The sequence below is a fragment of the Chelonoidis abingdonii genome, chromosome 18, assembly GCF_003597395.2.
Source record: "Chelonoidis abingdonii isolate Lonesome George chromosome 18, CheloAbing_2.0, whole genome shotgun sequence".
NCBI classification, from domain to species: domain Eukaryota; kingdom Metazoa; phylum Chordata; order Testudines; family Testudinidae; genus Chelonoidis; species Chelonoidis abingdonii.
This window is the reverse complement of record NC_133786.1, coordinates 14,711,170-14,737,939: the sequence shown is the minus strand read 5'-3', so window position 1 is coordinate 14,737,939 and position 26,770 is coordinate 14,711,170. Positions and strand designations below refer to the sequence as shown.

General features: G+C 44.4%; 2 protein-coding genes and 1 long non-coding RNA gene across 5 annotated transcripts in view; 1 reads left to right on the top strand and 2 right to left on the bottom strand.

Annotated features, from left to right (window-relative positions):
• LOC116824038 (uncharacterized) overlaps positions 1 to 26,770 on the bottom strand; it is a 141,671-nt gene that overhangs the window by 66,396 nt on the left and 48,505 nt on the right. The gene's annotated exons all lie outside the window — the stretch shown is intronic.
• Positions 1 to 26,770, bottom strand: part of BCO2 (beta-carotene oxygenase 2) — an 86,682-nt gene that overhangs the window by 49,796 nt on the left and 10,116 nt on the right. The gene's annotated exons all lie outside the window — the stretch shown is intronic.
• On the top strand, positions 8,598 to 20,165 carry IL18 (interleukin 18). 2 transcript variants are annotated; one of them, XM_075073602.1, is made up of 5 exons: positions 8,598 to 8,730; positions 15,393 to 15,475; positions 17,497 to 17,646; positions 18,614 to 18,759; positions 19,500 to 20,165. In XM_075073602.1, exons 2-5 carry the CDS (start codon positions 15,400 to 15,402, stop codon positions 19,716 to 19,718), a joined length of 591 nt encoding a protein of 196 aa, XP_074929703.1. In that variant the 5' UTR covers positions 8,598 to 8,730; positions 15,393 to 15,399; the 3' UTR covers positions 19,719 to 20,165. The 2 variants fall into 2 exon arrangements, with proteins under 2 accessions (XP_074929703.1, XP_032643916.1); XM_032788025.2 differs by having other exon boundaries at positions 8,599 to 8,730; positions 15,393 to 15,466.

Below are 26,770 nucleotides of genomic sequence, written 5' to 3'. Positions count from 1 at the left end.
CCCTTACCCCCTCCCCTTCCCAGAGACCCCAGCAGCGAATCCCATCCCTCAGACTGTGCAGCCTTCTGCTCGCTCTAGGACCCAGCAGCCCTGCTCCTACATGCTCCACTGCTTCCCGTCTGTCTGGGCAGCCTGCAGAGTGGTGCCCCCAGGCAGAGTGAGGCCTACGCATTTGCCTATTTTGCCTATGCCTAAGGACGGCCCTGCCTACGCTTCCCCACACCTACACCCCACAAACCTCACACACACAGCTGCATGCACCCACACAACACAACCACCATATCTACACAGACACACCACAGCCTAAACCCACCACCTCCACACACAACCCCCACACCTACATCTACAGACCAGGCCCCCACACTAACTCCCAGACCTACACACTCACCCCTACACACAACCCCCACACATTTACCTCCACACAGCTACACCCCTGAAACCTTACACCTACACCCCTATACCTAACCCCACAACTCCTACGTGTCCACACACCCCCACACACCACATACACACCCACATCACACACTCACCTACACATCACAATCCCCACCACACTGTCTAGAGTGACTCACAACTGTGAGTGCCTACTTCAGGGCAGACTGTCAAAAGCAGAGTAGATGCCCCCAACTGGTGGTATTTTTCAAAATTAGATTTCACCACGTCAGCACCAAGTGTGAACTCCCAAAGTACTACACTAGTCTTATAATGCACTCACAGACAGTCTCCTTAAATACACCAGTCTATCTTGCTACCCAGACAAATAAAGTGATAAATTGTCACTTACACCCAAAATCACAAAATATTCCAGGTTACGCCAAGTCCCAACAGACCAGTTACTCAGGTCAATTTTCATCCTAGATCTCACACCAAAGACAGCCCCGTTAGCCAGTTCTATAGTAAACTAATAAAAGGTTTATTAGGCTGAGAAAAAGGAATGAAACTTATTGAGAGGTTAGAGCAGGTAAAAATATATGTACAGGTGAGTCACAGTCCATAATTCCAAACAGTAGCAGAGATTTTGTAATCTGCCAGTTTCCCCCAAGTCTCTCAGCCTACCAGCATAACTCTGGGGATCTGTCTTCTCATTCAGTTATTCTGCCCTGTTAGAATCCAAACAGTACAGAGATGAAGAATTCTTCCTTGCATCCATACTTACAGCCAGAAGGTCGCAATCATCTTCTCCTTCTTGATAGCCAGATGGCAACAAGGTCCCAGAACTTACGGAAGAGGGGTGCTGTTGGAACTATTAATAATATTAGAATTTTTTCATATTAATATGGGAGACCCACCAGACACTGATTTAATCATAAAGTCCTTTATAAGGTCCAAATGGTATTTTGTACAATTGCTCTAAACATGCCTGACTGCCTAAAAATAAGCAATACAGTAACAAAGTATTTTTAAGCATGTGATCTGTATGCTGACAAATAGGCCAGACCTAGGGGAAACCGTCTCATTTTGGTGTGCTCCAGAACGATTAGCCACAAAGAGCCCTCAAATGCATACCTCTTTTTATACCCTTTAACAAATTATGTCATTGACAATTACAGACTTTCGCTAAAAAAGAGTTGAGACAATTTATCCTCATTTTCAGTCTGAATCCAGATAAGAGTTACAGCATCCTTTCTCCCCAAGGCTTTTCATCCTTATTTCTTCTTGCTGATCAACAGTTTTTCCATTGCACCTGGGTTCACTGTTAAGCTCACACAGAATGTGTGTATGCGGAGCAGGAAGGCAGGCTCCTTTTAAGATAGATCCCATCTGTCTTATTTAAAACTACTTGCAGTCACCCCTATTGGTTTTTTAGAAATTTCCCCATATCTTATTAGCTATCCTTTGAACCAGACCTCCCTTTTTCATTCCTTCTGACCTTAAAACTTATTCTTTTCAAGATCTACGTGCTCATCAGGGCTTTCTTTACAATACATATATTTCCTTAACCAAACTTACGCTAACTCTAATTCTTTAATTTCATATTTATCCTACAGGTACCAACATTTAATGTGGGATCCCAGTATGGAAGGCTGAGTGTCACTTTAAGCCACCTCTCCATCTACACACATGTAACCATACATGAAAACAAAAGAGACTGGAGACCTGTTTCGGATACTTTAATTCTGATTAAAACATTCTGAACATTCTCTGCTCTATTCAGGCTCTTACACCATGCCGCTCTATAGCGCAGAAGCAATCTTCCTCATGTGGAAACAAGAATGTAGCCAATAACTTGGAGACTGATGAATGGGAAATAGTACTAGTAAGAATATGTAATGATTTCAAGAGAAAGAATTTTAAGTGATACATAGGAGTCTTATTTCACCATAGTTATATGATGTCATTTCTAAAATTAGATAGTAAATAAAAATAAATAAGAAAACGTGACATCTATTTTATGCATTTATAACAAGTACTTTCACTAGTGGTGAAGATGTGTTGTGGAAACAGAATCTGGATTAAATTTGTCTTCTGGAATGTGCAGGAACTCTGAAAATCATAAATTTCCTATTGCTAGAACACCTTGGGCTGACAATGCAAAGTCAAACTGGAAACCTGAATCAATCTAATCAGATAAATATGGCCATGGATTAATGACTTATAATAGATTGCAGCATCTCATTAAAAAATTAGACAGCTTTCAAGCCAAACAGTCTTTAACTACACCTTGTTTTATTGTATGTTGTTTTTTCATGAAAATAAATGTATGTTATAAACTAAAAACACAAATACTAAACAGCATTTAAAAGTTATTATTTTCCTAAACCCTAAATTGATGAGGTGTAGAAAAGAAGAAACATTAGAACAACCAAAGATACAGTATGAATCGGTTTTCATTTCCCTTTGTTTCTTGGAGGAAAAAGTAAAAAATCCAGACAAGAAATGAAACTGCTTATAAGACAGATAAAGAACAAAATACTTCCCTAAAATTATGACTCATATTCAATGTACTGCAACTGTGAACTGTAGTGAAATTATCAGAAATTAGTCATTTGCTCTCCTTGGAGAGTTAGTTTTATGTTATGAATACTAACGTCTGAGATAGTCCAACAGATGTAATAATTGCTACAAATTTTTATGTTAATTATGAGGTCAACTGTGAGAAGACAGTGAAATGTTATAAAGTTTCACAATAACCTGTAATAATACATGTTTATGGGAAAAGGTACAAAAGTGAGATCGAAAGACTGACGTAGTCAAAACAAAAAGGCTTACAGATATAACTCAGACTGTGTTAAGATCATGCTTGGTAACCAAGAAGAGTATGGAACTAGGTATCAATGCACTAACACTGATGTGTCAGAAACTGGGTTTAATTGGTGCACAACATAATGAGATGATGGGCTATTCCAGCCATTACTCCTTTTGGGGGTTCTTAAAACAGAGATTTTGGAGAGAAAGCTAGCTACCGCAACGCTGGCTGAAGGGAGGCAAACATCAGTTGATTGAAAGACCTGCTTTAATCTCTCCCATTTAAAAACAAAAACAAAAACAAAAAAACCCACAACACACACACTGGACCCCACTTATCTCTTCAACTACCTCCCCATCAAACTTCATTTTTCAATTAATTGAACACATAGTTTACAATTGCTGTCTGGAATTAATCTCCACCACTTCCATCTGAGGCCCTCTCCAATCTGCTACCACTCCTTACGTTCAACTGAAATCACTCTCACGAAAGACTCCAATAACCTCTTAGAAAATCTCCAAACCAGTACCTCATCCTCTTCCCTTGGACCTGTCAATTACTTTCAACACAGTCAACCATGCTCTTCTTGCAATCTTATCTGTCCTCCTTTGGTTTCCATGATTCTGTCCTCTCCTGGTTCCCCTCCTACATCTCTAATCGCTCAAGGTGTCCTTCGGAGGAACCTCCTCATTCCTCCTCCAGCTTGTAGGGATTCCAGAGGCCTCTGTCCTTGGTCCCCTTCACTTCTCTCTCTCCACCTTATCTCTGGGTAATCTCATCCACAAATGCAAATTAAACTACCATCTCTATGTGAATCATCCTCTCTACTCCAGAGTTGTCTCCTTTTGTCCAAACTATTTGCATCCTTTTCTTTATCATATCAAACATAAACTACTTGTCTTCACTTGCAAGCCCTTTAAATGACCTATCCCCGCCCTACCTCTCATCTTTCATTCAGCATCAAAAAGTCAGTTTTTGCCTCTGATTGGCCCAGGATGTCAGCCTCCATTGTCTATTTGTTAAATTTTCAAACAAGCATCTTTGTGCTTTCTCTCATGATGCCCCCCAATTTTGGTGAAATTCCCCATAAATTTCCACAAAGCTAACTCATTATCCTCTTTCAAATCCCTCCCTAAAACTTTCCTTTACTGTAATGCTTCATGTTCACATATTTTGGCCCCTAGAATATTTGGCTGATCTCCCCAGCCTTTTCCTAATCATAGAGTTTAAGGGCAGAAGGGGTCATCAGATCCTCTAGTCTGACCTTCTGTACATCACAGGCCGCCAACAGTAGCCATCCATCCACACGGTACACCCAACAAACAGAATTAAACCAGACTATTACAGCCCTTAGAGACTACACTATTGTGTGCCACAGGCAAAGACAGGAGGGACCAATTCCTGAGGCCCCTGAAAATAGGCAAGTGAAAACACATCCCCAGCAACACAGGTTTTGTAACAAAAGCTCTTCAATTAAGTAATAATTGCCTCCTAACTGCAGTATAAGGATATTTATTAGCCTAGTCATAAACCTTGAGTTTGTCAAAGTTAGCGGGTGGACGAGACAGTCACTCCCTTGGTGTTTTGCTATTGGGGTTACAAAAAGGACTATTATGATTCATTATTATTATTATTATTATTATTTGTATGACAGTAGTGCCAAGCTCAGGGCCCCATTATGATACATGGTGTACAAACATAAAAGACAGTCCCCAAAGGACTGTCAAATTAGTATCAGAGGGGTAGCCGTGTTAGTCTGGATCTGTAAAAGCAGCAGAGAATCCTATGGCACCTTATAGACTAACAGACGTTTTGGAGCGTGAGCTTTCGTGGGTGAATACCCACTTCATCAGACGCATGTAGTGGAAATTTCCAGGGGCAGGTATATATATGCTAGCAAGCAAGCTAGAGATAACGAGGTTAGTTGCCAATCGGGAGGTGAGGCCTGTTTCTAGGCAGTATAGAAGGTGTGAAAACCAAGGGTGAGGAGAAACTGTTCCTGTAATTCGTCATAGCCATTCACAGTCTTTGTTTAGTCCGGAAGCTGATGATGTCAAATTTGCAGATGAACTGAAGCTCAGCAGTTTCTCTTTGAGTCTGGTCTCGAGTGTTTTTTTTGCTGCACGCGATGGCCAACTTAAGGTCTTTTTAATAGTGGGCCGGGCAGTGAAGGCTCTCCTACAGGTTTTGTTATGCCATTTTCCTATATCTGATTTGTGTCCATTTATCCTTTTCCGTAGTGACTGTCGTCATCTTGGCCGAGTGTACATAGGCAGAGGGGCATTCGCTGGCATAGATGGCGTATATTACTTGGGAGCGTGCAGGTGAATGAACCGTGGGATTGTATGACTGATCTGGTTAGGTCCTGTGATGGTGTCGCTGGTGGTAGATATGTGGGCAGAGTTTGGCATCAGGTTGTTGCTGGATCGGTCTGGAGCTAGAGTTACATGGTACGGTGTGCAGTTGCTGTGGTGAGAACGTTTTCAGGTGGGCAGTGTCTGTGGGCCAACGGACCTGGCCTGAACCCAAGACCTGCTGAAAGTGTGGATATCATGTTGTCCAGGATGGTGTAGATCCTCAATGGGGGCGGGGGGGGGTGGTGTGTGGAGTGGTTTTTAGCTGGGGCTGTTATGTTGATGGCGCAGTGAGAGTCCCTGTGGTTTCCTTTATGGTTTGTCTTGTAAGTAGGAGGTTCTGGTAACACGTCTGGCTCGGTGTGATCTGTTTCCTAATATCACTTGTGCGGGTAATTGAGTTTTTGAGAATGCTTGTGACTGTTGTAGTGTTGGTCTCTGTCTGAGGGTTAGAGCAGATGCGTTGTACCTCAGTGCTGGCTGTTAGACAATGGCATCGTGTGATGTTCTTGGATGGAGCTGGAGCATGAAGGTAGGCATAGTGTCGGTATGGTTTTGATATAGTGGTGTGTAATGTGACCATCACTTATTTGCAGCCATTGTGGTCTAGAAAGTGGACCTCCCGTGTAGATTTTTTTTTTATAGGTCCAGGCTTGAGGTGTGATGGTGGGGTGGAAGTGTTGAAATCGTGGTGGATCTTCCATGGAGTCCAATTGGATGAAGATGTCATTCAATGTGCGCAGAAGCTGAGGTGGACGAACTGAGCAGCCGGGGGAGCTGTCGGTTACGACGATGCCTAACCACTTTCGCCGAGAGTACGAGCTGCTACCTGGTGCTAAAGTCTGTTCCGGTCAGCCATAAAAATATTGGCATATTGTGGGCCATGCGGATGCCCATAGCGTGCACTGATTGGAGATATATATTGTTCTACAAACTTGAAATATTGTGTGTGAATATAAAGCCACACGAGCTCAGCAGCCAGTTGGTGCTGTTGGCTCATCAGGATACTGTTCCTGACAGCTGTAATTCCAAATCTAGAAAGATCCCAAACACATCCTGGCAATGATCCTAACAAACTTTCACAGGTCTTGGGTTGGCAGGCCAATCCTTGCCCACAGACAACCTTCCAACCTGAACGTATTCCTACACCAGTCACTGCACACCGTACCATAGGTAATCTAGCTCAGGAAACCGATCCATGCAAACAACCCGATGGCCAACTCTGCCACATATCTCCACCACGGTGACCATCACAGGACCTAAAGATCAGCCATACCCTACCGGTTCACACTTCGCACTCCACCAATGTCATAATGAACGCCATACCAAATTGCCAGCAATGCCCTCGCTATGTATACGAATCGCACTGAGAACAGATCCTACGGAAAGGATAAATGAACACAATAGATATAGGGAAGGCAATAAATGTGACAAAAAACCATGTAGGAGAGCATTTCCACTCCCGCCAGCACGATAGAACAGACCTTAGGTGGCCAATCCCTGACAGCCAAAAACTTCAGGACCAGACTTCAAAAGGAAACTAGCTGCCTTCACTTTCAGATACTGGCAAATTGACATCATTCAGCTCTGGATCTAACAAAGACTGTGAATGGCTTTGCGATTACCGACCAGTTTCTCCTCCCTTGGTTTTCACACCTCTACTGCTAGAACAGGGCCTCATCCTCCCTGATTGAACTAACCTCGTTATCTCTAGCTTGCTTGCTAGCATATATATACCTGCCCCTGGAAATTTCCACTACATGCGTCTGACGAAGTGGGTATTCACCCACGAAAGCTCACGCTCCAAAATGTCTGTTAGTCTATAAGGTGCCACAGGATTCTCTGCTGTTTTGTCAAATTAGCATCACATTGTGGGACTGGAAGGTTTTGGAGGACTGGTAATGGGACACAGAGGTTTTTATTTCTTTGTCATTAGGTTTATCTCCAGTCTGGGTAAGTATAAAACAGAAACATGATGTCATCTGGGGGATGTTTGGTGACATAGAAAATGAGTTGGTGATCTCATTCCTCCATCCTACTGGACTAAAGAAACACTCTCACAATTAGTATATTTCTTGGCAATTTCATTATGACCCAAAGATTGAATATTCACACCTAAAGTGGCCCCTTTCCAATGCAAGAGAGAGACACTTACGGGATGTTTTACACAAGTTGGCAGGGGGGGAGAGTATGCACTGACGTTATTTCTGACATCTGTTTCAAAACTGCAACTTCCACCTGTGACATCAGTTACAGTGCAAGACAGCTGATTGTAACAAGTTGGGTAAGAAAACAGGATGTGCCTTCTGTTGGGATGACATTAAGGTCCCAGCATTGCATGTGCCAGTGGGTCCCACTCTAAAAGCTCCTGCATAGTCTTTGCACAAACTGATATATTTTGTTTCTTAATGTAGTGACAGGAGGGGAAGTGTTATGGGCCTGTGTGTACACAGGTCAATTGGCAACATCCTGATTTACACTTCAGATTGTCTAGTTGGCTTGATTTTTCTCATAGCAATATTACAAGAATCTAGAGTAAAATGCAACAGCTCAGGTCACCAGATATGAACCCCTATCATCGATGTTGAGGGAGCATGCCTCATCTAACTAATGCCTCAGAATGATGCTGGGGCAAGCTGCTTGTTGGAAGTGACTTCTTTTGGACAATATATAAAACGAAAGTCTGGAAGATGTATGGTCATTACAGTGCCTATGGTACAGGAGAAAACAACTGTTAAGAGGTTACTTCTGGTGTCCTGGCTCACTTCTGATTTGGGTGATTTCATTCATTCCCTCTGAAGTTCCAATTTGATGGGGATTACTTCACTCACTATGTAGCTCTGAGCTGTCAGCTGCTATGTTCCACCCCAGAGGAGGCTGCATTTTAATCCCGGGTGAAGTGGTTCCTGGGTCTGGTTTGCAAAGTGCTTTGGGATCTTTCCGGAATAGAGAAATGCTGCTCCCTAGGAGAGCTAAGGGCAGGACTGGCTTCGAGCATCGCTGCAGCTAAATAAGCCAAGAGCGAGACAAGGGCTCTGCAGGGCGAACTCCCGGGGCTGGGAGCCGGGCAGCCTCCTCCCCGCCTCTCGCAGTCAGCGTGCGCTCCGCTCTCCCCGCCTCCAGCCGGGCTGCGCTTCCCTCCCCGCCTCTCGCTGCACACTGCGCTCCGGACTCGGCTGCAGGAGGCAGGTAGGGACCGGACCGCCGCCCGGCCTCGGGGGTGGGGGGAGCAAAGCTGGGGCGCTGGCGCCAGGGGGGAGCCTTGCCAAGGGGGATCGGGAGCCAGTGGTCCGGCCGCTCTCCCCGCGCCCGCCCGGGCCCTCTCCGGCTCTTCCAGGGAGGGATACTCCCTGCGCGGGCGCCTCTAGGCTGGAGCACTGGGGAGGAGCCCACCTTCCACCCAGCCTCGCCGCTTCTCCGTGGGGCACACACCACGCTGCTCCCGAAACAGCCCGGGCTCCCTCTGCCCTCATCCCGCTGCTCAGCTGGCTGGGGCGGGCGCTGCATCTTCGGCAAGCCAGCAGCCGGCAGTGCCTGGAGCAGCCTCGCCCTTCTTCCCCCAACATCGCCCTTCGCTTTCAAAACACATCCCTGGAACCCGTCCACTCCAGCGGTTCTCAGCCTGTCTGGGAAAAGAGACTGAAAACTGAATTCAACTATATATCCAGACAATAGATTTCGAAAGGGGTCCACACCTCTATTCGAAATTGTTTAGGTGTCTGCCAATGAACAACGATTGAAAACCCACTGATCCACTTCGGGGGTGGGGTGGGGTGGCAAATACGTTTTATTAAAGAGCAGGTTGGGGGAAGAGAGCTCTTTTGGGCACAGAGATATCAGAGTAGAAGTGTCCAGATAGAGACTTCCAGTGAGAAAACTCTGGCCCTGACCAGTGATCCCCTACTACTTTGATTCTGACTCCCACAGTCTGCACAGGGGAACCTTGAAACCCATGAAGTGTTGTGCATTTCTTGTCCTGAGTTACTGACCTACTTCACTGGGGCTTGCATAGGGCTCGCTGGGGCAGGTAGGGTGACCAGATGTCCTGATAAAATCAGTACCGTCCCGATCTTTAGGTGTCCAGCCTGTGTCCCAACCAATTTTTGGCAGCACTTGCTTTTTTTTTTTTCCCCTCCACCAGCAGACTCCCCCTCCACCCCCTGCCCCACATGTCCCGATATTTTCTCCCTCTCATCTGGTCACCCTAGGGGCAGGCTCCTCTGCCCAGAAGCTCTGGGGTGGGTGGAGCTTGTCTATCAGTTCACTTTAGAATAAAAGACGCTCTGGACATGTAAGAACATCTCAAGATGAAGCTCACTGGAAGTGTAGAGCCCACAAAAGCCACACAGATTAGGGCAACATATGGAATTGAGCATCAATTCCTTCTGTAAATCTCGGAGTCACACACAAGACAAACGATACAGATCATAAGCAAAAGCAGGATGGAGATGATTCTGCTTTCACAGCAGAGCCTCCCAAACACATGCCTAAAGGGACTCCTATAGCAATAAGCTGAGCACAACACCCCATTCCTCTAAAGCTGAGACCAGGGGTTTGTTTTGAGGTCTACATTGGTTCAATCACCTTTTGTAGAAAGGTTGTTTTTTGTTTTGTATTGTTTTCAGTGTAAAAAAACCTTGCAAAATAAATGTTTGCTTATACCAGGGGGGGCCAAACTTACTGACCCTCCAAGCCGCATATGACAATCTTCAGAAGTTCAAGAACCGGACTGCTGGGGTGGTGCGGCTGAGGGCTTCAGCCCTGCGGGGAGGGAGATCTTGGGGCTGTGGCCCCACAGGAGGTGTCTGTCTGGAGTTGGGGCTTCAGCCCTGCTCCTGCTGAAGCCCCAAGCCCCGGCAGGAGTGCCCTGCAGGGCTGAAACCTTGACACCTCCTTCCCTGCTGGGCAGAAGCCTGAGGTGACTGGGGGGTGGGGGGAAGAGACATAGGGCCATATGTCTTCCCTCCTGATTTTTGCCAAGATTTTTAGGCCCCCTTCAGTCCCAAGATGGCACCATGCCCCCTCCCTGCACAGCAGCTGCTGGAGCTGGCAAGCTCGGCTGTGGGGAGAAGCAACAGCAGCAAACAGCTGGGAGCTGCAGGGAGAACTGCTAAGGGTAAGAGGGAGGGTGTACCTGGGAGGGGCATAACTCAAGCTGTTGGGGGGGGGGGAACCTTTACATTGTGCCCCCCCTACTCTCAACAGGCAACCATCCTCTCTCTGGCACAAGGCCCAAGCTCCATCCCCCATCTGGTAGGCAGAGAATGGGGGATACCTGGGGGGGCTGTGCAAGCCACACTTTAACTGTAAGACAGCAGCAGTTTGGCCATCCCTGGCTTATACAGTAAGAGGCAAATGCTGTCCTCCTCACAGAGCCTTCACCTAAGCACCTGCCTGTAACAAATATGCCCAGATTTATTAGTAATTTCAGTCTGCATTGATATGGTGAGTAGGATGGGGAGGCAGATAAAGTCCTGGCTGAGTGGAATAGGTTTGAAGGAGGCACTCCATGTGCTCTGAGCTGTTCACAAGAGAAGTAACGTGAATGTGCATTTTAACAAAAGACCAATCGCTGTACAATTGCAGCATTTTGTTTCATGTGCCAGTAATGATGCTGTGGTTGTGGAGGAAGTTGGCAGGAAATGTGTCAGTCTAGTGTCTGAGCATGGTTAGTTCCATGGAGGAAAGTGACATTTAATAACATGAGAGCAATATGCAGAAATCTAGTTTGTGTAGAATTTCTCACCGTTAAAAAGATGCCCCTAAGTGGCTGACTTCTAAAATAAATTCTGTGTGCTTTAATTTATTTATATTTGAATAAGAAAGGATGCTTATAAAATACTGAATCATAGAAATATGAGACTGGAAGGGACATGCATAGGTCAGATAATCCAGTCCCCTGCACTAGGGCAAGACCAAGTATTATCTAGACCATTCCTGTAGGCACTGACCCCAGCAATTAGACTTACAGTTGCAAATAGTGGCCACCTAAAACATACAAATAATGAATTAGCCACACACAAAAGCACTTTCTGTCTCCAGATCTGGTGTTTGCTGGTATGACGAAATTTACCAAGGAAACATTACTGTGGTTTAGTGAAAAAACACAAACAAACTAGGAGTCCTTGAGGCACTTTCAAGACTAAGTTAGTCTCTAAGGTGCCACAAGGACTCAGTTTTTTTGCTGATACAAACTAACATGGCTACCACTGAAACCTGTGATTTAGCAGAAAGGCATCTGAATCTCAATTTGGAGGTGCCACGTTTGTCATCTGAAGCGTCAAACCCGCAGGCAGCTTTGTTAACCTACAGTTTTGCTCATGCTCTCACCAGTTTACAGAGAGGCCTGCATCAGGCCAGTGATGAAATGTCTTGCAGCATTTCACAAAGCGGAGAAAATAGACCTAGCTGTTGCTTGAGTCAGTTTTCAGGGGGGTTTTACTTCTGTAAATTTAAATAGAGCAACCAAGCACAGTTAATTCCAAAATACAGTTCAGAAAACTGGCAGAGTTTCATTAGAATAGAAACCAAAGAGCATGATTGTGTTTCACGAAAACAGCAGTATCTTCAATGGTTAGCAAAGCTATTAAGCATGCAGATGGAGGTTTCCCTGTCGCAAAGCGGCAGGGAATCCAAAATCCCAGTAAATCCACAGTGCTTTGGGCTAGACTTTCTCTCTTCCTACCTGAGTTGAACACTCACTGTCAGAGTGTGCTGCTATTCAAGGCTAGCCATAATGAGGGCTTTGTGTTCTCCAGAAAGCCATTTAGATTTATTCTACCGTCAAACTCCCAAATTTGTTTGTATAGTTACTCTGGGTGCCAATTTGTTTTTCTGTGTTAGATGTAAAAGCAGCAAGTTGAGGATAGTTCAATATTAGGATATAAACCATTTGGTTATAATCCCTTTACAAATTATTATTAAGAATAATCAAAAAAGGCAATTTCCAAACACTCAACATGTAAGAGCCAAGTAAGAGTAAAATGGAAGATACAGAAAAAAAGTAAGAGCAATGAACAAGCCTATTTCAGAAGGAAATAATACATTCAGGGAAACTCATAACTGCCTACTGCTCCTCATTGAGAGAGAATACCAAGCCATCTGCAGTCTCTCAAACCACTCTGAAATAATTCTCCATTTAGGCAAATTATTTAACACCCCCTCCCCCCCATAAGTATCCTTCACTGTACCACTTGTAATTGGGGCACAGAGGAAGAGAAGTGTTGGTATTTCCTTCTTGCACATATCCTCTTTTCAGCTGGCGATGGTGAAAAGTGGGGATATAGAATACAAACCTATATCCCCATGGAAGCCCCACTATGTGAAAATTTACAAAGCTAGCTGGCATCTTGAAAAGAAAGTTCCCTTACAGGGAGTATTCTTGAAACTGGGCCCACTTCAACTCCTCTCCTACAGCCATACCAAGTTAGCTGAGCACTTCTCATAGAAAATCTTTCTAACACTTATACCAAGTTGTAGTTTGAGCCTTGAGTGGAGAATTAGTTAACTCCATCTGAAACCTCAGTGAAAGCGAGTTAAATTATGAGATATACTTTTGGAAGCATGCATGAGTTGGGTGTTACTACAGCATTCCCCAACAAACAAACTAGAGCCATCTCACATCATTAGTGTTAACAGGAACAAGGGAAATGCTTAGTACATTTTTATAGGAGAACAACCATTTCAGAGTAGCTTACATACAGTGTGAAAAACTGCATATACCTGTGAAGAATTCAGCACATAACAATACATAGTTAGGTACCTCATCTTGGAGGTTACAGATTGTGGGTTTACTTCTACAGCAATATAGCCAGAGAGCTAAGAAGCTAATTCTTACCCTCTCTGTGTACTCACTGTGATTAAAGTGTGACCAACACCTCTGACACTGGAGAGGGGAATATGAACTTTAGGCCTGTGGCCTTTTGGAAACTATAACTTAAGTAATTAATTTGTCTGTAGACATTTATTTGCAATCCATTACAGAAAACTGTCTTGTTTCTAGTTAGCTAGACAGTTAACCATCTAGTGAAGCGATCTCATTGAGGATGTCTGTCACGCTACAGTTCATGGTGATTTGGGGATCAGATCTACTAGTTTTCAATATATTTACTTACGTGAAGAGTCTCAAGCAATAGGAGCAGCAATATCAGTTGTCAAAAGAAAGAACAAACACTGGAGATTTAATTAAGGACATCTGAAACTGGGCGTGTCTGAAACTCTGGTAGAGTTTAGCCGCTACTGGATTAGCAGGCGAGCAACAGGAAAAGGTTAAATGTAGCAGTACTCTATTGGGCAAGAGTTTTAAGGCCCACTTTTGCTTTAAATTAGCAGATCACTTCTTAAACTGTACAGTAGTTTATTTTTTTTTGGCACTTTAGCTTTTCTGTAATATCCCAGCCTCTTGCCAGACCTGGTCTATTGCACTGTGCAACCAAGAAATGTGCCCATGCATAGGCGCCTATGTGGATTGGACGCTCTCTTCTGGTCACCAGAGTATTTGGGTTGCCACCACTGACAACGAATAGTACTAACAGCAATGGAATTGCTAATTTGGAATCCTGAAAACCATGAGTCAAATCTCAGGCAAGACAGGTGACCACATCCCATACGCCTTTCCTGGCATGGTGTTAGCACTGAAGACAGGGATGTTTGTGACCTGCATGGAGTCGCCTCATATCAACCTATAAAATCTGAAGTCAAACAAAACAAGATGGTGGGTAGTGGTACGTAAACTGAACAGGCCTGACAGTTTTATCGCCATTACTGGTCTGGGCACATGCCTCAGCAACAGCTCTGACTCACCTTGCCTTTAGATAGGAGGGGACAAAGTCTACTCCTCTGACTGCCAATACGTCACTTGAAGAGGCTGTTGCACAGCATGAACCTGTAAGAACATGAACAATCTAAGCGCACCTCAGTAGTTTCAAGTTAGCCATGAAGGCAGGGGGGCGAAACTACAAGCAGGTTTGTGGAGATAATCTCCAGGTTTGAAGATGTAAGTCGTTTGGTAAACAAAGTTTGTTATCCTCCCGGTGAAACATTTTGGCCTCCTCTTCTAGATGTCTGCTGGCTCTCTTTAAAGATGTTGCATCAAGGTCACAGAGCCAGAATTCAACCTGGACTAAAAATATGGTTAAAAACCTGCCCATGAGCAAGTCTCTGCCATTGCAAAATAAATTACATCCCCCATCCCTGCTGGGAGAACTGCAGCAGCCCAGTCCCTAAAACTTTATAGGTCACACTAACATCCCACAGGATCCCGAATTGGAAACAGTAAACCAAATACACACAAGATAACATAACTTTTTGCAGGCACAGTTGGGAAGATTAAATGGTGACATGACATTTTGCTGAGCTATCACCATTTTAGGTTTCTTATGAGCAATTCATTAAGTGAGTGACATTTACAAATCTGTACGAACTATTATTTAATTAGCATAAAGCACTCTGAGCCTTATTCTTTGTTGCCCTACATCTTGTGACATCATTTACACCACTGCAAGAGTATAAAAGGTGTAAAACAGCATCAAACCATAATTCTAGTATTTTACATCCAGTATAAACTGGTTTAAATGATACAAGGTAATGGAGAAACAGATAGATACTCAAGAGTCTACGATGGGCACTACAAAAAGTGAAATAAAATAAAAATCAGTCTGCCCTGTACTAAGTGGTAACGTCAGCCCATCCACTGATGTGTAGTGAAACACTTCAGTCTCCCTTCAAGCCCTGTTGTGGGCATTACTGTGCACCAGCTGAGAGCAAAGAACTGGCCCAAGTTAGCCCTCTCAATCTGGAGTTTTGAGAAGTATTATTTCCATCTCTGAACCCTTTCCCTTCGCTCTGTTCAGAGTGAAGATGAGTTGTGAAGAGATCCGTGTGTTAGCAGTGAAATTTGGGCAAGATTTCGACCTCTATTTTGCAGGTAACTCTCGTCTTTTATATCTGCATGGGGTGTGCATTTTGGGATTTCTGTGCAGCTGACCAGCACTTGCCAGGCAATTCAATCCATTGCTCGGGTTGACTTATGTACTTCTGTAGCCTCCCACTTCGCTTCTTCGTAACCTGTGAACCCTTCAGGGCAATGCTGATCCCTACAGCTTGGCGAATGGCAATTTGGCAAGTGAAGCTAGGCTTTCTGCTTGGACAGCGTTCTGGGTCTCTGAGCCAGCCTTCCCAGCATGCTCTTTAAGAAGTTAATGGAGCCCAGTCTATTTCTGGAGATTGAAGTGAACACTCTAAGGGCTTGTCTTCATATACAGTGCTACAGCGCAGCTGCACCACTGTAGGGCTTTAGTGAAGCCACTACTACGCTGACAGGAGGGCTTCTCCCATCGGCATAGTTCATCCACATCCCTGAGCGATGTCGTTATTTTGATATAGTCTGTCGTGTAGACCTGGCTTGAGCCTTCATTAATTTCAGCTACTAAAATGCTGTATTGTTTTTAAATTATGGTGGTTCTGATTTCACTTCAGTATCCTCATAAGCATCAATTGGGCGCATTGCAGACTCAGTATCTCGGTTCATGGTCCACTTGCTGCTTATACGACATCTCCAGAGAAAGGATAATGGGAAGGGGTGATAGTTGTGGTGGAGGTGGGATTTCCAGCTGACACTGGGGAATGAAACTGGTTAGAAAATTATCTGTTATTTGTATAAAGTTTAACGGTTGTTTCTCTTCTCCCCTTTCGTCACTTGCTTGGAACACAGATGATGAAGGTAAAGTTTAAATCTGCTTGACAATTATGACTGTACTCAGCTAGCACCGAGCTGCTTGCCATTCCCAACACTGTTGGCTAATCTGCCCCCCAACATAATGTTCATCAGTGTTTGGTGGTGACCTTAACACACGAATGGTGGGCATGGGAAAAACTCCCTCTTTCCTGAGTTCATTAAGTGACTCTAAGTCAAAGATGTTCTGCAGCTGGAGCAGCTCAGCTGGCACCCAGGTGGCTGTAAGGATTGGGGAAAGGCCACCTATAGGGTACTCCACCCACTGTCCTTACCTGTATTCAGCCATCTCTTCTGAAGTCTAAACTGGAAGAGCAAATGCACATCCTGGGCCATCTTTCAATGATGGAACATGGAGAGCAGGGCGCTTCAGTCTATCACATGGAGGCTGCTCCCTGAGCACAAACTGGTTGGTGGGCAGTTTGGGGACAAGAGTAAAGCTGTAATCCACTAATCAGCTTAAGTCTCTGCTGCAATTCACCAAACCCAGTAGGCACCTAAACTCACTTGGTGCCTAAGTTTTTCAGAGTAGAAGGTTCCCTAGATGCCTAAGTTTTTCCCTCTACGGCCCACACTGCTGCCTCACACTAGGTATCCAGACACCTACCTCCCACCTAAGCCCCGGAGTCATTCACAAACTGGGAGACAATAGGTGGATGAATGCCTCACTCAAGAGGTCCAAGCGGGCAGGTGCCTTCTGAGCATCCCTACTGAATCAGCCCCATTCAAAATCCAAGGGAGGAGGAGGAGGTGGTGGTGGTGCTGCCTCTGCCCACTCTATAATTTCTATAACGAAAGAGTCATCTGGCGAGAGAGCAAGAGAATGAGGCTAGTGCCCACCTGCTCCAATCACTCTTTCATTATTTATCCACAGTGGAACAGCTTCAACAGGAGAGATGGAGGGAACCCCACATCAGAATGAATATCCCATACTTCAGTGGTTAGCGCACTCTCCTGAGAGGTGGGATACCCCTGTTCAAATCCTTTCCTCCCCTCTGTCAGGGAAGGGGGAACTGAACCCGGGCCTCCCACATCCCAGCTAAGTGCACCAACCACTCAGCTAGAAGTTATAAGGTGGGCACTACCAACCATTGTGTGTGTAACTAGGTCAGGAGACAGACTAACAGGGCTTTCTGGTACTCTTTGGACTATGCCAAAGTCCCTAGTTGTTTCTGGGAAGAGTGGAGTTAATTGTGACTGTCTGATTATGTATATATTAAAAGGTCTGGAGTGCGACTACTGGAAGGAAGTCTTCCCCCTACAGCACCAGATCTTTCGAAACGTATCTAATCAGGTACTCATGGTACGGCTCGGACCAGAGAATAATGTCATGAGTGTATTTGAGTCTATGACAGATCAAGAGATGATACATGGTATGATATTTTTTTTGCTTCTACATGTCCTATAACCATTGCCTCAGCTCTTCATTTCCGGTACGCTTTTGCCCCATGTAGCTCTTGGATTACCTCAGCTAGACGTGAATTTAGCAACAGTTTCTAGTAACTGTAGTTTGTCCTTAATGCCAGCTAAGAATAGAGCCAAGCTCAGATAAAAGGATATCACTCCCCTCCAAAAAAAGATTTTGCACATTTTGGGAGTTGGCCAATCTGAGTACAGCTTCACATCACAGAAGCCAAAGATCAGAAATTCTAGCTGTGTGCAGACAGAAGATCAGGGAATTCTCTCCACCCTGGCCCCGCCCACACCTTGTCCTGAACCACACCCATGAGAGAGGCGTATGGTTCCATAGTCTGAAATGAAGCCCAGGGGCTAGGAAGGTGCTGCACAGATTTCTAAAGCGACCAAGCCTGGTGGACCTCTTTCACAGGCAAGGTTCTGAGTCTCGATTTTGCACTAAGTGTCAGTGAGAAGCATCATTTTATATTAAACAAGCAAGGCAATGTATCTGGCACAAAGAGCAAGTTGTCAGTCTCTTTTGGTGTGGATCAGCACCATCTTTGTCTGTCCTCACTTTTTTCAGTTATTTATTCAGTGCCAGATTTTCTGATTCAATTTACATCCAACATGAGAAGGAAATGCAACCCTCACCTTATGCATGTGCTCCAAGGGATTTGCACACTGACATCACACTCTCTAGCCCTTAACTGTTTTGCCCACAGAAGTCCAATTGAATTTTTGTAATCAGCAGTCACAGAACAATACCCAAACAAATCCCAGCTCCACTCAGCTGTAAGGAGGGTCATGGACCGAGGTTGCTTGCGGTAGAGTAGTCAGATGCCTGGATAATAAAACTGTGCGAACTCCTTTACGTCTGTTTTTAAATAGCTGTTTGCAAACTCTTTCTGCACAGACCCCTAATAGTAAGTACTTTGTGTTTAGGATGTGGAGTGCATTTCAACATCCACTATTACAGAGACAACAGGCTTGAGGACGGGATGTCTGTGGCATTCAGCGTCCTGGTAGAAAACAAGACTTACTGTATGTACTGCACACATGAAGGTGGGGAAAAGACTGTTCGATTTAGGGTGAGTAATTCCCTCTGTGTCCAGTGTTTGCCTTAACTCAATAGTTACATCAGGAACCCAAAGTAAGAAAAAAAATAAACATGCTAGACAGCATTTCAGAAATGTGGCCACCAGGGATTTTTTCTGCGGCCACAACAGCCTCATGGGCGGAGATGTCCCATTGCTTCCAGCTGTTGCTCTTGGACGCGCTGCCTTGATGTTTGCTGGCACCACCAACAGGGAATTGGTGCCATGCACTGCACAGTCTCTTGGGGACTCCAGGCAGCACATCTTCAGGCACATGGGGCTGTGGTGTGTGCTCAGTGGGGGAGGAACCTTCAACACCGCAGGCACTTGGTGAGATCCCAACCCACCTTCCCTGGGGCAGAAGGGCTTTGGGCTTCTGCTCGCTGGGGCTCCAAGGGTGGGCTTCAACACCCCTCCCTCCTTGACTTCAGCCCTGGGGCTCTGGGCTTAAGCCTCCCCATCCCCACTCCCAGCTCCAGCCACTGGGCCCCAGCGCTGGGCTTCAGCTATGAGCGCTGAGCTCCAGCCTCATGGCAGCGGTGCTCCAGCTTAGAAAAACTATCAGAGCAACCACAAGCAAGAATTGGTGGCCTCACTCTGAGGCAACCAAACTATTTGTTATGAGAAACCCTCTGCTAGAATATAATAAACTATTCTTGAGGTAGAGATGTGAAAACTACAGACATGTCAAGTTTTTGCACTGGTAGTTACTCTGCATATTTCCTCCATTTCAGGAAGAAGTTGTTCCCAAAGAAATTCTGGAAAACAGCAGTGATATCATCTTCATCCAAAAGTCAATTTCACCAACAGACACAAAAGCATTCAAATTTGAATCTTCACTCATGCGAGGATACTTCTTGGCCTTTCAGAAAGAAGAGGACTTAAGCAAACTGACTTTAAAGCGATGTGATGAAGACCAAGTGGATGAAACCACACATATCATTATCCCCTAAATAAATGGATTTGATAATGTATCATACACAAGCAATTTCTTGGCCATTTTTGTACAACTTTTATTACTTAAGCGGTCAAACTATCTCTATGCTAAACTGTGTAACCCTCCACTGTAACCACTCAAACACACAGCCTCCGGGCACTGAGTTAAGTTCCTCAGGGTCTATACTGAGTTTATTGGCTCCAGGACTGACAATTTTCAATTCTTAGCTGCAGCTGATAACAAATATAGAAAAAAAATAAATTGGCGGATATGGAGCTTAGGAATTCTATAATCAGAGAGATGTGTGTCTGTTGCTCGTTACAATAGGGCTTCTGTGGAAAGGCTGCTATTCACCACAATGCTTTCTCAAAAAAAAGCAAGTCTTTACATAAGATCGTCATTGCCAACTTTTTGAATTAAGTATTAAATTTAGAATTAAATGAACCTTTTGATTTATTTTTTTTTTAACCAAGTGTCCATTTGTGTCTCCCTCTATCACAACATTTAAAACTGAAGTCGATTTTGCAGACTCCCGTGAGGAAGACTCACTGTCTTTCTATCCATCTGTGCCATAACAGGATGCATCTGAAAGACTTTATTTTGTACTAGGAGCTAACTGCATGGCTAACCTTGTGAGCCTAGGCACATAGGTCAAGGGGAAGAAACTGTATTTAAAAAGGGGGTGTTATCAGCAGCTACATCTCCCCTACAAGCTAGATGTGTGGATTTCCCAGCTCATTTACCTATACTTGTGAGAGCTAATGCACAAGTATGAATAGTGTAGCAGCTGCAGTATCGGGGGCAGCAGCACCGTGTCTTAGCCATGCTGAGTACAAACACTCCTGAAACCCAAACGTATACCCCAGCTACTCTGTTTGTACACATACTAACTCTCATCAAGCTACCGAACTCAGTTAGACGTAGCCTGAAAAAGGTAGGCTGCCCATCACCATATAGCAGCAAGAGAGACCCTGCCAAGCTTAATGCTGTCCCAACCTCAGACACCCAGAAGGGTGGAGGTGTGAGTAGGGGAGGAGACATCTCAGGACTTTTATTTTACTAGTTCTCTGGTGCTTTATAAGACCATTGACTGTTAAGAAACTTCTTTGCTAAGCCTGTGCTCCTTGCTTTCCTGTCACACTGTCCCCAAAAGGGTTAAACAAGAATGCACAGTGCCCACAGCTAGGTAGAAGTTGCAGGGAGGGAGGATGTGAAAACAGTGCGAGGTCTGAGGCAGCTGGACTGCAGAGTGCCACATCCTGAGGAACGGTTAGACAAGAGGGTTGGCGCTGGGTGTAAACTCTACATCAAAGAGCTAGAAACTTGGACTAGACTCAGCCCAGACCCAATTGTGTTTGGAGTATGCTTATGACACCTGTGATCACACAGGAGGGACACAGGGCTAGGCTGCAGCACCACCTCCACTACTTAGGGCTCGTGTCATCATGGCAGATCGCTGGAAGAGAACTCTAAAAAACCCACTTCCACGAGGGACGCGGCTCCCAGCGTTCGTGCTCGGTTTACACTGGCGCTTTACAGGGCTGAAACTTGCTGCGCTCAAGGGGCTGTTTTTTCAAACCCCCGAGCAAGAAAGTTGCTGTGCTATAAAGTGCGAGTGTAGACAAGCCCTTAATGACAATAACAACCACTTTATAAAAGGCTAGAAATTTGCATCTAATGGAGTGCGGGAGTTGCCTCCCGCAAAGTGCAGGCATGGAATTTGCCCCTCCATGCAAGGCTCCATTCATGTGACTGGGGCTGCACCCCCAAATACAGAAGTCAAACTACACCTATGGGGGACAGTGAGTGTGAGTCCATTAATCAGGCTCTCACCCCTATCTTTCACACCAGCCTCAAGAATGCAGCTGGGGCCCATTATCATTCAAATGTTTATTGTGCTGGACAGTTAACAAAGATCCCATAAAGGACCATAGAAGACTCATTTCCATGTCTATTGCATCCGCCCAAGCAGGAAGCCATTATACTGACAAGTATCAGGGGATAGCCTTGTTAGCCTGTATTCACAAAAACAATAAGGAGCTGGGTGGCACCTTAAGGACTAACAGATTTATTTGGGCATAAGCTTTCATTTGTTAAAAAACCTCATTTTTGCAAATGTAACATCTGAAGAAGTGAGTTTTTTTGCCCATGAAAGCTTATGCCCAAATAAATCTGTTAGTCCTTAAGGTGCCACTGGACTCCCCATTGTTGTTATACTGACAGGCAGCCAGCTGCAGTCACTATTTCACACAACACCCATATCTGAATTCTTATCCTGCAGACATCAGCTGTGATACTGACACTATCCTAAAATGCTGAGTAGATTCTAAAACAAATTAGACTTAGACCTTATGCGTTAATCTTAGTAGTAAAGAAAGTAATTAAAAATCTAAAACCATCTTTGATAACATGAAACAACTTCATATTTCCAATTATTAGTTAATGAGACTGACAGTAAAAATAAATGTAGCCAATTTTCTTGCTTGAAAAGTCTCATGCAAGTGCCCCCTTGCCCTCTATTAACCTGGGCTTTGGAAACCTCTACACAGCCACAATGAGTATATAAGTCAGAGGAGATTACTTTCTTTCCTATTTATTAACAAACAAATAAGTCAGATTTTGCAGAGAGTTTGAAATCCACATAAGGTGGCAGAATATGGCCCCTCTTCACACAGGTTGGAGTTGTCTGGGTTTTTTTTTTTTTTTTTAATAAAAAGAGTCAGACAAGAAATCACAGAGGGAAGTGTTAGCAGAGGAGTGGCCATCTCAAACCCTTTTACATTTTATTAAGAACAAAGTGCTATGTTAGCATTATATTATGATGAATCCCCCCCACCTCCCATTTCTGAGTGCTACTGGACATTTACACCTCTCCCCCAATAGAATGTGACCTGATATAACACAAATTTGGATATAATGCAGTAAAGCAGCAGGGAGCCCTGGGCCCTTTCAAGTGCCACCCGAGCCCCACTGCTTTACTGCTTTACCGTGTTATATCTGAATTTGTGGGGAGCCTCGGGCCCTTTAAATCACTGCCCGAGCTGCACCGCCAGAGCTCCGCCGGTGACTTAAAAGGGCCCGGGGCTGGAGTGCCAGGCCTTTTAAATCACCGCCAGAGCTCTGTCAGCCAGCTTTGGGCAGTGATTTAAAGGGTCAGAGGCTCCAGGCCCAGGGCTCCCTGCAGCGGCTGGAGCACCAGGCCCTTCGAATCACCGCCGGGGAAGCCGGTCCAGTCTGGTACAGCGTACCAGACCAAACCAGAAATAACGCGGTCTCGCCTATAAGGCGGAGAGATTTTTGGCTCCCGAGGACCAAGTTATATTGGGATAGAGGTGTATCTCCATAGGCAAAACATTGTGTCAAAGGTTTTGGAAAATATTTTCCTTTATATGCAATGCTTTGTTTTCAAGGGGCTTTTTAAAACCAAACTATACCAACTTGATCTTTGTTATAACTCACTTTGCTGGGTTTCCTAAGGCAGAAATAATTTTTACTGGTAGTTTTAACTAAACAGAGATATTCTGTGCTGGAAGCACCAGTTTGAGGTTAACCCTCAAATCGGTGCACCACTTGTCAATGACCCAATAAATATGCTTTGATGACTGTGGAAGAGGAAAACTACACAAACTGCAATTATAATAAGTTCTGAATAGATTTACAGCTGTTTACAGACAGGATCATTTGAACAAATTATTGAACAGGCACAAATGTAACTAAAAAAATGGGAAGGTTTTGTTGCCCAGGACATCACACCCTTCACAGTTCCTGGCATCAGAAAGTCAAAGATGTAGTCATTTAAATTACATGCCAACGTAGAAAAATGTCAAGGTTACTTGCCAAAAAAAATTCCCGAAGAAGAAGGAATTTTGGAATGAAACCCAAGATTTAACCAAGAAGCAGATAGTGATGAATTTATTTGCCGTTTCAACTCAACACTGTCTGTCCCCTGTGGAATCACATAGGCAGCACTCAGGAGAAGCAGGTGGATGGGTTGGTTGTATTTTCTCCATTAAAGAGAATGCTGCTGGCAGAAACAGACAATTTCCATTTGAACCATTAAACCGCATACAGTTCATGAGTCCTGGAAATTAGGTTGCACTGAAACATTCTTTCCTTCTGTGTCTAGAATGGTTTAGAAACAGAGGACTTATTCAGCACTGGATCTATTCAATACATTGCATAAACAATGTCTTCTTAAATAATACCTTCGTCAAGACAGAGTGGTAAGAAGATTTTAACTGTTTATAGTGGATAAAAATGACTGTCAGAATCACACACACCCCCAACATTTGTAAATTCTTTATTGTATAGATTAACAACAAGCCTTCCCCTTTTCCACACTGACTCTCAGGGCCCACTCAGAATATTATGTGAGGCACCTTGTATACAATTCACTAATTATAACATTGGAAACAAAGGCTGAACCTTCCCACAGCCAAACTCATTTTACAAAATGGGAAATTAAACAGTAATTACACTGCAACAATCTAAACAATGCCACCACTGAAAGAGAAAAAGGGGCTTCAGCCATCCAAGATTGTTCCTGATACAATAACTACTAGTTCACCCCCCATTACACTGCAGCTTCATTAGTTCACTCTTGTCTGAAGCCAGTTCACATCAGCCTAACTCTTCTCTTTTGGCAGAGCCCCACTTCCAGCCCATTTTTTTGCTGCTGATACTGGCTTTTGCAATAAGGAACCAGCTCAAATTGTAGATTTCTAGATGACTCAGCATTGGGATTTCTACCCATGCACTATGTACTCTTAATTACTGTTTTTCTCTCATTGAATGATTTAGTAACAATATGATGAAGCAGAGGCAGCAGTGAACAATCAGGTTTTGCCAGCAGTTTGGTTGCATCTCAGAGGCTCCACAGCATAGCCACAGCCTTGCAGATACCCACATCATGATAGTTGAAGTAGCAGAGGCCTGCAAAGGTCACAGCTGAGAGTACGTACAGACCTGTATTGGCCAGTTTAATAGATGTCTCCCCATGGACATAGTCAGTTATAACCTGCCCAAGACCCCTACAAAGAAAGAAAGAAAGAAAGAAAAATGCTGAAAACAGACCAGAGAAATCCCTAATCAAATCTGTCTGGCTCTCCTGCCCATCATCTATGGGGCCTTTCCCTGCAATGAACACCCTTGTAATACTTACATTTCTCAGTTTGCACATCATCTCCTAAACTGAGCAACGTGCCTCCACTACTCAGAGGCTTTTGCTGGAGAAAAGGACTCACTTCCTACTCAGCAAGCAGCTGTAGGACGTTTGTGCTGACCGGTGATTTCTGAGCCAAATAAAACTTGGCTACTAACCCTTTTAACAGTATCCAGGAAACATGCAGCTAAGAGCTTTTGGTTAATGAGTAAATTTCACTCTCAGGGGCAGAGGACAGTGAGAGATGCTGTTCCATTAGAGAAACAAAGAAATCAGAGTTTGCTCTACAGTCAGGAGAATGCTAGAGTCCAGTCTCGTCTCCCTATGCACAAAGAATGACAGGCATTGGAACACAAACAGGGAGCCTGGATAATCTCAAAGACTCATATTAGGTCAAGAAGTTGGCAGATCCTAGAATTCTCCTGAGAGCGAAGAACCAGATGGACGGCATGACTCACACACAGGTCAATGGCACAACAAGCCTGCTGTTCTTAGCCATCTCAGTAACTGAAAGTTCAGCTCCCCTACAAACATCTAAACAGCATAAGCCCTGCAGCCTTTGCTTTGGAAGTGGGGAGCTTCTTACAATCAGAGAAACATTTTCTAACTATGAACCCCCATGTGCATGGGGAGGGTTTCATTTTGTGGCTTTTCTACTTGAGTTATAACAGAAAAGCCAAGAGAAACAGTGTTTATCCTGGAGCAATAGATATGTAAAACTGAACAAGTTGGCTCTTGTTTTTTGCTCGGAAAAGCCCCTAACTGTCTGCACAAAAAAGGGGTTTCTATTGTGGACATCCAGTTTAGAATTTACTAACCTTGCAGAGTCACCACAAGATAGTCATCGAAGAAATGTCAGTATTTGCATATATTTTTTACTCATGAGGAAACTCAGACAGTACAACTCAGGATCCTCCTGGAACCATGCCATGTCATATGTAATATCCCCTAAACAGGAACCACCACTGTGAGAGTGAAAGGATCACACACACAGGATTCAGGTATCTCTGCAGTAAATATCTTAAGTCTGGCTTCATTTCAAGACGTCCCACGGCCCTGATAATTTTATTTAGTGAAAGAATTCCCAACAGTGGTAATGTTTCAGAAGAGCAGCAAATAGGCAGGACCCAGATTCCACAGCTGCAGGGGCAGCTTCTTCCATTCAGCATAGTACAGGGGCCTGGCACAGCTAAGAAGGGGCAACAATGAGACCTCTCAGTACATTTCTCTTACATTTAGAGAGCATCTTTTATCCCAGAGAATCCCAAAGTGTTTTTTCCGATCGGTATACAAGCGATACCTAACAATTCACCTTAATTCTGACCCTTGGGGAGTTGTATGCCACGTTGTGTAACTGTGTCAGTCCAATACAAGTCAACTTGGGGAGTTGAGCAGTCTGCCACTTTCTAGACATCTGGCACACCATAAGAATGGCAACACTGTCAATTAGTCCTACTACACACCTGTGGACCTCCCCAACAGGAAGAAGTGAACAGAACAAGTTCCAGTGTATGACGAAGATGACTGAACAACCACAGTCAATCGGTTGCAGTCAGCAAACAGATCTCACATGGGCCAAACAAAACACAAACCTACAAACTTCAGGATCTCAGCCTCGCAAGTTCAAGATGACTGATAAGCCCTTCACTATCCACTGATGAGCTGCCAAGCCTGAACTACATCACAGAAACCTAGCAGACTGATGCTGCAGTTTCAGAGTCATCGTCCCTTGCTTCTTTGCTCCTCACCCCTGATACTGGCTCATCAAAGATTCCTGTCCCATCCTCAAGAAGCTATAGTGACACTCCGAGTACAGTTCAGATTCTTCCTCTCAAACCAAACCCATAGGATTACTATGGGACACTATTCCTCTACCTCCAAAAACCTTCACCTGGAGAGCTCTACAA